The 10,208-nt window shown below is 37.8% G+C and overlaps 4 protein-coding genes across 5 annotated transcripts in view; 2 read left to right on the top strand and 2 right to left on the bottom strand.

Moving 5' to 3' along the window:
• r (carbamoyl-phosphate synthetase 2, aspartate transcarbamylase, and dihydroorotase rudimentary) overlaps window positions 1-10,208 on the top strand; it is a 112,414-nt gene that overhangs the window by 26,259 nt on the left and 75,947 nt on the right. The window lies entirely within an intron of this gene.
• Window positions 441-1,418, bottom strand: LOC149678772 (uncharacterized). 2 transcript variants are annotated; one of them, XM_089836720.1, is made up of 3 exons: window positions 1,215-1,400; window positions 984-1,096; window positions 441-914 (listed from the first exon to the last, which is right to left on the bottom strand). In XM_089836720.1, the coding sequence occupies exons 2-3, from the start codon at window positions 1,081-1,083 to the stop codon at window positions 577-579; spliced, it is 438 nt and encodes a 145-aa protein (XP_089692846.1). In that variant the 5' UTR covers window positions 1,084-1,096; window positions 1,215-1,400; the 3' UTR covers window positions 441-576. The 2 variants fall into 2 exon arrangements, with proteins under 2 accessions (XP_089692846.1, XP_089692845.1); XM_089836719.1 differs by having other exon boundaries at window positions 441-1,096; window positions 1,215-1,418.
• Window positions 1,817-6,223, top strand: LOC149678771 (uncharacterized). Its single transcript, XM_089836711.1, has 2 exons — window positions 1,817-2,047; window positions 3,415-6,223. Exon 2 carries the CDS (start codon window positions 3,439-3,441, stop codon window positions 5,827-5,829), a length of 2,391 nt encoding a protein of 796 aa, XP_089692837.1. The 5' UTR covers window positions 1,817-2,047; window positions 3,415-3,438; the 3' UTR covers window positions 5,830-6,223.
• LOC149678770 (uncharacterized) lies at window positions 8,091-10,092 on the bottom strand. The gene has a single exon (XM_089836718.1). It carries the CDS (start codon window positions 10,042-10,044, stop codon window positions 8,884-8,886), a length of 1,161 nt encoding a protein of 386 aa, XP_089692844.1. The 5' UTR covers window positions 10,045-10,092; the 3' UTR covers window positions 8,091-8,883.

Raw genomic sequence — 10,208 nt, 5'->3', positions numbered from 1 at the left:
CAAATCTTTATCAAATACGGGTGGCGCCACCTATTAATCACTCGAAGAACCTTTTTATTACCGCCTGCTGCTATAATATGTGTAACAAGCTGTCAAGATAGTTTTTTAAACGTGTTAAATAAAATACGCGAGTTAAATAATAAAAACTCAAGTTTTTTAATCTAATAAATAGATGAAATAAAAATCATAACGATGTTTCTGATTGCAAATAAGCAAGTAAAAGTTGTAATTAGTTCCGCTAGAGGCTCACAGATGGCGCTGTCATGTTTTGATAAAAAACGATGTCTTTCGCGGTAAGGCGATTTGAATTGTAACTCTGTCTATCTCATTGGTTACTTGGAAGTGGACATGGGCTCAGTCTGATGTCGCCTCTTGGCGTGAGGTGAATAGCCCCGCCCCTGTGCATTGGTTTCTCTGCAAAAATTTAATGGAATAGTCTATTATATGAAGGTAAGTATTTATTTTTACAGATGAAAGATTATCACAAATATTTTGATAATGTTATTAATCATGTAAGTACAATTTGAGACAGATTAGTGGGGAATCGTTTCAACATATCATAATGGCTACCCTTATTCAGTTTAAGGCTGTTTGCGATTGAGCCAATTTATCATTTCTTCGTTTCAATGCTTTCATTAGCCTAGCTCTTTCTCGTTCCATAGAAGCATATGCTGGGTCTTGACGCTTCAGAGCCATAAATTCTCTGTTTCTGGCCCGTTCAAATTCTAAAAATGTTGGATCTTTTCTTTTTCTAGCTTTGGCTTGACGAGCTTTTTCTCGTTCTCTTGAAGCATATTCGGGATCAGCTCTTTTCATCGCCATTCGTTCCCTAGCTTTTATACGTTGTTCTAAAGCTCTAGATGTTTTAGTGTTACGTCGTTCAACAAATTGCGATGACCCTTGGGGTACAGTATCTTCAACGGAATTCGTCAAATTATTATAAATGTCATCGTACGCTGTTGGTTCATCTTTTGTAGTGTTACCATGTTCATTATTAGATGAATCTTGCGTTTTTTTCAACATTCCGCGAGTGATTCTCTCATTTTTTGATGTATTAGTCTTTTTTCCTTCTCGGTCAGACATCGGAGTGACGTGCCTATTTCGTGTGGATTAAATAAAAGATATTAATATGCATTCCCAGTAAGTTTATATTTTACAAAAAATTTTTAACTCAAGGTATAATTTTAGAAAAAAAATTATTCAAACTTATGTACTTGACAAGCCTGAACTGCAACTAAACATAACTTCGGAATCGGAAATCGTTAGTAACTTGAGCAGAATAAGATGTAGACGGTGTACATAGTTTTTAGACTAGGAGGACTAATACCATTGATACCAGGAGGCTAACAAAAGAGAAGTGGTAAGTAATCTGGTCTCCTGGTGTAAATGGTATGAATCTTCCTAGTCTGAAACCCTGCTTCTGATTCTGAAGTTCTGCTTCGTACTGACGCCGGTACACGTGTGTTAACATGGTGTTGTCATTTGTCAATAGCCTCGGTCGTCTAACACAGGGTTATTTCTACCAGAACTTTGCAGGGCCGGAAATAAGAAAAATTTCTTATAGGGCATGTGTCCAGTGACCCCCTGTTTGACTGGAAAATTTATAGGACATTGTCCACTGGAGTGTGCAAAAATAGTGTCGCTTCGCCATAGTCAAGCTATCAAAACTTCGGAAAATTTATTGGTCAAACTGTCCAGTGACCCCCTTAGTTTTTATAAAAATTACGGGACAATTCAAAATTTTATTGGACAATATCCAGTGTCCTGCGCTTATTTCCGCCCCTGACCAGGAGGCTAACAAAAGTGCAGTGCTAAGTAATCTGGCCTCCTGGTGTAAAGGGTATCAATCTTCCTAGTCTGAAACCCTGCTTCTGAAGTTCTGCTTTGTACTGACGCCGGTACACGTGTGTTAACATGGTGTTATGTCAATAGCCATTGCCGCCTCTATGTATAAATGCAATCTCCTCGGTCGTCTAACACAGGGTTATTTCTATGATTTGTTTGAAACTTTTGAAAACTCAACTAAATACAGTGTTTTCCACCAATTGTAAGTATATATAAGTTCAGTCACACTTCAAAGTTGAATTAACCAGGGGTGATTCAAGGAAAGTTCACTCTGCCTTTGGCCTGTGTAGAGCCATAGAGGCCATAAACCCCAAGGAGTGGCAGGTCCCCCGCTCTACAAGCGCAAATAATGATGTTGCTCCTAAATTGGTACATGAGAGCTTCCGGCCCGTTTAATTTTGCTTAGCGGAAGTCGCCTTGTACCAGGAAAAACCGGTTTAATGGGCAACAAGTTGAGGCATTCCTTCCACTCCTTGGGGTTATAGTCTCTGTAGAGTGACACTGTGACCATGGATAATGAATGCGCGTGGGGAAATTTGTTTCACGCTATAGAGCTATTTCAGAGGGGGTAATGGCTACGTCACCAATGCTATTTGCCCATAGAGAAAACCCTCATAAAATGGCCGCCCTACACTCAAAGGCAGGCCAATTTTCGTAGCAGACGAAATTTTTCCCCCACTGAAATAGCTCTATAGGATAGGCAACTCCCTATCTCGAACGACAGCTTATTCTGTATATACTCTGTTACAGCATCGGTTGTCAGCACGCACAAAGCTAGGTCTCTATGTAACCTAGCTTTGTGCGTGCTGACAAGAGACGAAAAACTTCAGGGTTTTCAGTAGTATTTCCAAAATTTCAAATATCCACTAGTATTTTAGCTCAAGTGCACGGACTTCTGGCCTTATTTTCAAATACTTGTGAAATATCCTATAGCCTACTACACGTATTTAAAACTAAAGCCTAGAGATTCGTGCACTCGACCTAAAAACTCGCGGATAATTTAAATCCTGAATTTTTTTGTCTCTTGTCTACACGCACTAAGCTAGGTTACTAGCTTTGTGCGTCCTGACAACCAATGCTGTAACCGTTGCCTACGTTAATCAAGGCCTGTGCGCGGTGGTTTCGAAGGGGGCGACTTTTAAGAAACGCAACTTCTTATTCTCTCCCTATTTTAGCGCGAGATTTCATTGATAGCTGGACCGAAACGCGCGCGAAAACGAGTATTTAAAGTTCTAAGCGCGAGAAAATGAACATTTCAAATTCCAAGCGCGAGAAAATGAACATTTGAAATTCCAAGCGCGAGAAAATGAACATTTCAAATTCCAAGCGCGAGAAAATGAACATTTCAAATTGTTTAGGTCCAGCTAATAGCGCCTCGGGTGACAGAATTTGGCAACTTAAATTGCCAAAATAAAAATAAAAATCGACGCCGCGCACAGGCCTTTATTAACGTAGGCAACTCTGTAACAGTATATAGAGAATAAGCTGTCGTTGGGTATGCTCCTTGGACTAAAGGAAAATTATTGTTTGTTTTTGTGACTGTTTTAATGCCATATTCGTGAACACCAGACCCGAACACACTGATGTTTAAAAATGAGACCCATAAATGAGAGTGAAGAACGTGAACGTCCATTCAAATGCCATATTTGCAAACACCGAAGCAAAACACGGAGCCAATTAAAGACACACATTGCGACTCACAGTGAAGAACTTCCCTTCAAATGCGATATTTGCGAACGCCGTTTCCGAACACCGGGGAATTTAAAACAACACGTTGCGATTCACAATGAAGAAAATCCATTCAAATGCAATGCTTGCAAATACCGAACCCAAACACGGGAAAATTTAAGCAAACACATTGCGTCTCACAGTGAAGAACGTCCTTTCAAATGCAATATATGCGAATACCGTTTCAAGACACGAAGAACTTTGACACAACACGTTGCGTATCACAGTGAAGAACGTCCCTTCAAATGCGATACTTGCGAACGCTGTTTCAAAACACTATCGCTGTTAAAGAAACACAATTCAATCCACACTGACGAGCGACCGTTCCAATGCAAGGTTTGCAAACTACGTTTTAAATTTCGGTTCGAATTGAAGAGACACGCTTTGATTCACAGTGACGAACGTCCATTTAAATGCGATGCTTGCGAATTCCATACTCGATGGGAAAGAAGTTTAAAATCGCACATGGCAACTCATAATGACGATCAGCGTTCGTTTAAATGTGATATTTGTCAATTCTGTGCTAAAACAGAGCGAATATTGAAGGGACACCTTGCAATTCACAATAACGAGCGTTCGTTCAAATGCAATGTTTGCAAATACCGTACCGATTTACGGGACCAATTAAAGAGACACCTCGCGACTCACATTGAAGAACTTCCATTCAAATGCGATATTTGCGAATACCGTACCCAAACACAGGGGAATTTAAACAGACACATTACATCTCACAGTGAAGAACGTCCCTTCAAATGCGATATTTGCCAACACCTTTCCCGAAAACAAAGTAGTATAATGATGCACATTGCAAGTCACAGTGACAAGCGACCATTCAAATGCAATGTTTGCAAACGCGGTTTTCGAATTCGGCAAAAATTAGAGAGACACATTAAGACTCACAGTGAAGAACGTCCATTCAAATGCAATATTTGCGGATACTGTACTCGATGGGAAAGAAGTTTAAAATCGCACATTGCAACTCATTCTGACGAGCGTCCGTTTAAATGTAATATTTGTCAATACTGTACTAAAACAGAACTAATATTGAAGAAACACCTTGCAACTCACAATCACGAGCCTGCATTCAAATGCAATATTTGCAAATACCGTACCCATTTACGGGACCAATTAAAGAGACACGTTGCGACTCATAGTGATGAGCGCCCATTTAAATGCAGTATTTGCGATCACCGCACTCGAAGGAAGGATAGATTAAAACTGCACATTGCGACTCACAATGACGAACGCCCGTTCAAATGCCATATTTGCAAACATCGTACCCGAACACGGGGGAATTTGAAGAGCCATCTTGCAACTCATAGTGGCAAACGTCCGTTCAAATGTAATTTTTGCGATTACGCGGCCAAAGCAAAGTACGAAGTTAGTAAGCACGTCACTAGGAAGCACGCTGACGAGCCTAATCATTCAAAATCGGGAACTAAACGGAAAATGACCAAAACTGCCTCGGGGCAGAGAAAAATTAAGAACAACAAACGAGCGTCTTTACGTGCAGAACATAACAAATCTTTAAATAGTAACGATTCTTCCACAAAAATGGAAAAAATCAACGAAGAATATTCCGAATCAGATCCAGACGAACCTCAGAGTAACGCTGACGAGCCTAATCATTCAAAATCGGGAACTAAACGGAAAATGACCAAAACTGCCTCGGGGCAGAGAAAAATTAAGTACAACAAACAAGCGTCTTTACCTGCAGAACATAACAAATCTTTAAATAGTAACGATTCTTCCACAAAAATGGACAAAATCAACGAAGAATATTCCGAATCAGATCCAGACGAACCTCAGACTCAGAGTAACCCATTAGTAACTTTGGAAACTGAATGCAGTTCTTTGAGAAATAATGCTTCAAAATCCGGCCAAATAATGTCGACATGCAAGTATTGCGGATTTCAAACGAAAATGTCTGCAGATTTGAAGAAGCACGAAGTCTCTTGTCCACGTAACTATAAAGATATTGAAGTGAAAATAGAAATTGATGAGCCGTTGATAAGTCACATGCCGATTTCTTCACCGGATTTCAGAACATCGAGTCGGGAAATTCTAGAATATTTAACTTATGATTTCAAAAATGAAAATGATGTTCACAATAATTTCAATGGTGTTAAAAATTGTTCAATTATTTTGAAGAAACTGGAAGATTTGGGGAATTATCATGGATGCTATTACATCAGGTTGAAAGAACCACCTTTTTTGTACGAAGTTCTTAAAGTTCATTTGAAGCCTCTTGTGTAAATATTTTTCATGCGGTTTTTTTATCCCACAAGTCCGTATTTTTGTAAAACTATATCGGTAGATTTAATCTTAAAAGTGAAAAAATGTTCTACCTTAATCGAACATAATTCTAAAGTTAAAAGTAACCTTCAAATCAATCGGCACGTATTTGCACCTTTTAAACGCTAGATGGCTTAAAAATCCGTGTTTTAAAGAAAAGTGCATACTTTTATGCTTGATGGCGATGGCAGAAATACTTCTAAGAAGCAATGGGTAGCCCCCAATCCGTGTTCTTTTGATTGTTTCGTTTTACAATTAAGTAATCTTCAAGAATTAAATTCCATGTATCAAGCATGATTACATTTTAATATGTGTAAAAAGGTTTTAATAAATTTACAATTTCTCTTTTAATAAATTTACAATTTCTCTTTTAATAAATTTACAATTTCTCTTTTAATAAATTTACAATCTCTCTTTTAATAAATTTACAATTTCTCTTTTAATAAATTTACAATTTCTCTTTTAATAAATTTACAATTTCTCTTTTAATAAATTTACAATTTCTCTTTTAATAAATTTACAATTTCTCTTTTAATAAATTTACAATTTCTCTTTTAATAAATTTACAATTGCTTCATTTCAACCATTTCTAATCTACTCCAGACTGCATCCTCATAGATTTCAAGGTTTATCAAGAGACCCTAACTGGGTTCGATCTACGGATCTACGCATCATAGCTTCACCTGGTTTAGTTTTTGAAATTTTAGAACATCGTTCAGTACCAACTGTGATGCGAGAAGCGAAAACGTGCTTTAGGAAATTCGCCAACGGAATTTCTCCATGGGTCTGGCTCTTTTTTTTTTTAATATACTTCAAAAGGTTCAAACTAGGCCTTAGTCCTTCGTTCAGTAAAATTTTAATCGCGCTATGCGTTTAATTTGTTATTGACGTTGCTAAATGGCTCTCAAACAAGCATCACTAAAGTATATAAGTCTTGGCTATCAGATTAATTTGAATATTATTACACTAGCTAATGTATTCGGTCTTGCCCGAGTATTTTAAGGTGTTGGAAATCACATCAGGCAGAATTTCCTGTCTATGTTAAATAGACTTTGGGCTCTGCTTTGGGCCAACTCGTATAAAGTATGTGCATTTTGATGTTTTTGAGAATCCAATTTTTTTTTACTAATGTCAAATTCAACAAAGCGGATGATTAATTTAGGTATTGTTCATGACCTAGAATGTTATGTCTAGGACAATATTAACAGGCTTATTGGGTTATGGTTCGCGGGCCCAACCTCGAGGAAATCAACAAAAAGAACTTCGATAACCTAGTGCTACTGATATAAAAGACAAAATAAAGAACTTTCTGGAATCTGGAATATACAATGTATTTACATTACCAACCTTCAAAGGCGACATCTATCTGATCAAGGTTTTAGCCACCTATCATGATCGTGTCATGAAAATGTTTGCGTTTATGTATCCTTTTACAACCTTTATGATACACGTTAAAATTTTAACTTGCAAAAAAATACTCTGGTACTTGTTGGTACCATCCTCGCATACTTGATGAGATTCATTTTCTAATATTTGTCACTGATCTAATAGCATATAGCGCGCTCTGGTAAGGCCCGATGGAGTCAAAATACTAATTCAAGTGTACTTCTTGGCCTTACCTAATACCTATAGTAGGTCTTGGCGTTTAACGCCAATATTTTAGGAACTCTCTGTACTGCTTTTGATTAAAACTTCCTTCAGTTTAAAAATGGATTTACTCGTTTCAGGAACTCTTCCAGATTTCAAGCCTGCGTATTTTTCTTGTTTGTTTGGATAATTTAAATTTTCTTAACACCTTTCTTAAACTTATCATTAGGTCGAGCTTTTTTGTCGCCGGCTCTATTTTTATGTCTACCTATAACTGCTGCAGACAGTCATAGATGGCAGTGTCGCGTCCCTATACCAACTTACAAAAGCATGCTACGAATGAAAACAGAATATCTTGTGTCCTATGTTATTATTAGCTTAAATCCGTTCTTGATTTCACCTATGACCATTAAACACAGATGGACTGGAATGGAGATACAACACGTTGTTCTTTTAGGGCAGCGCCTCTCTAGCGCCACGCCGCGACCAATATTGAAACTTTTCAACTCAAACCATAGATCTATGAGTCGAAAAGTTTCGGGATTCTCCCGCTAGGTGGACAGCATGCGATGATATTAGAAGAACGGGGGTCTTAGGTTTCACAGATATCATAAATAGGTTAGAACCATTCAGAGTCGTCGTGGACCAATTTTATTGTGGAATAATTTGGGGCACAAGTTTACAAAATTAATATAACAAAAGAAAAAATATATCTTATTAGCACTTTTTGGGGGAATTATGTAAAGTGTATGTTTTTACAGATGAAAGATGCCATGATAATTTTGTAACTGAAACCCGAAAAATTTATTTCTTAATACCCAAAATTATTCTTTTATTTACAATTTTCTCGCCCATTACCCGTGACAAGGTTTAGGTCAATCGGGTATAGAGCTATCTCAGAGACCTTAGTGTAACGTCACCCATGCTATTTTCCCATGGAACCTAACCAAACATGGCCGCCCACACCCAAAGCTAATCCTGTGACGTTTTACCCAGGCACTGACGTCAAAACTGAGATCGTTCTATTGGTTAGGCACTCAGGGGGGAGGGGATATAAAAATAGTGTTAGAATAACTTTTAAATCCTTGTTTTATCTAGTTTTTAGATCACTTATTTTGGAACAGGACGATTAATGTTAATGTGATCTAAAGCTTAACATTTTTACTACAGCATTTTTAAACAAATAATAATACTTTGGCCCAATAAGTACTCCATATGATTTTTGCTACCCCGAAAAGCACCCATCAATTGGTACTTTTAGCTAGGCCTAATTATTAGAGTACCCGTCAAAAATCCGGGTACCGCACGGGCACCTGATAGGGAATTTTACAAGTACCCGTACCTGACCCGAAACCCAAAAATTAAAATAACAATTTTTGGAAGATATTTTAGATAGAATTTCAGTCAGATTAGTTTCAGCAAATCATTCTAGGTACTAGTACTACATGTTGTTGGACCCTTCCTTTTAACTTCGGCAATTTCTCGGTTTAAGGCTCTTTCCATTTCAGCAAATTTATCATTTTTTCGTTTCGTGGCCATAGCTAGCCTAGATCTTTCTCGGTGTAGTTCAGCAAATTTATCATCTTTTCGTTTCATGGCCATAGCTAGCTTGGATCTTTCTCGTTCCAGTTCAACAAATTTATCATCTTTTCGTCTCATGGCCATAGCTAGCCTAGATCTTTCTCGGTGTAGTTCAGCAAATTTATCATCTTTTCTTTTCATGGCCATAGCTAACCTAGATCTTTCTCGTTCCATTTCAACAAATTTTTGATCTTTTCGTTTCATGGCCATAGCTAGCCTGGCTCTTTCTCGTTCCATTTCAACAAATTTTTGATCTTTTCGTTTTTTTGCCATAGATAGCCTAGCTCTTTCTCGTGCCAAAGCTTTATACTCTGGGTCTTGTCGTTTACGCGCCATCAATTCTCTACTTCTGGCCCTTTCAAATTCAACGTAAGCTGGGTCCTGACGTTTTAACGCCATAAATTCTCTTTTTCTGATTCTTTCAATTTCTAAATACGCTGGGTCTTTTTGTTTTCTAGCTTTAGCTTGACGAGCTTTATCTCGCTCATTTGGATCAGGTTTATTCATCACCATTTGTCCCCTTTCTTTCATACATTGATCCAAAGGTTTGGTAGCACCTCCTGTCCGTTTCATTGCCATAGCTAGCCTGGCTTTTTCTCGTTCCCTAGCTGCATATTCTGGGTCTTGACGCTTCCGTGCCATGAATTCTCTTTTTCTGGCCTTAACAATTTCTAAATAAGCTGGGTCTTTTCGATTTCTAGCCATTTCTTGACCATTTTTTTCTCGTTCTCTTGAGGCATATTCCGCATCAGCTCTTATCATCTCCGTTTCTTCCCTTTTCATAATATGTTGTTCAAAAGTTTCAGAACTGTTATTCTTATGTTGTGCCAATAACTGTGATGAAACTTCTGGTACAGAAGCTTCAAGAGTATTAGACATGTTATCGCACTCTGTTGGTTGTTTAGAATTGCCGACTTCTTGTTCATTGTTAGCTGAATCTGTTGTTTTCAACATTCCTCGAGTGACCCTGTCAGTTTTGATAGTACCTTTTCTTTCTTGGTCAGCCATCGGAATGATGTGCCTTTTTCAAATCAATTAAATGTATGAAGAATTTACTAAATACAGGGCTCCCACAGAAATTTCTTAAAATAATAGTGAAAAAAGAGACCTTTCACGGTAAAAATAGGGTAAAATAAGGACCAAATTCTTGGAAATAGGAACCAAATAGAGAC

The sequence above is a fragment of the Phalangium opilio genome, unplaced genomic scaffold, assembly GCF_054372755.1.
Source record: "Phalangium opilio isolate 3A_F unplaced genomic scaffold, DU_Popi_V2 ptg000042l_1, whole genome shotgun sequence".
Taxonomy (NCBI): domain Eukaryota; kingdom Metazoa; phylum Arthropoda; class Arachnida; order Opiliones; family Phalangiidae; genus Phalangium; species Phalangium opilio.
This window is presented reverse-complemented; position numbering and strand designations above follow the sequence as displayed.

Excerpts from the sequence above, each read along its gene's own strand:
- LOC149678771 (XM_089836711.1), top strand. The coding sequence starts at position 3,439 with ATGAGACCCATAAATGAGAGTGAAGAACGTGAACGTCCATTCAAATGC.
- LOC149678772 (XM_089836719.1), bottom strand. The coding sequence starts at position 1,083 with ATGTCTGACCGAGAAGGAAAAAAGACTAATACATCAAAAAATGAGAGA.
- LOC149678770 (XM_089836718.1), bottom strand. The coding sequence starts at position 10,044 with ATGGCTGACCAAGAAAGAAAAGGTACTATCAAAACTGACAGGGTCACT.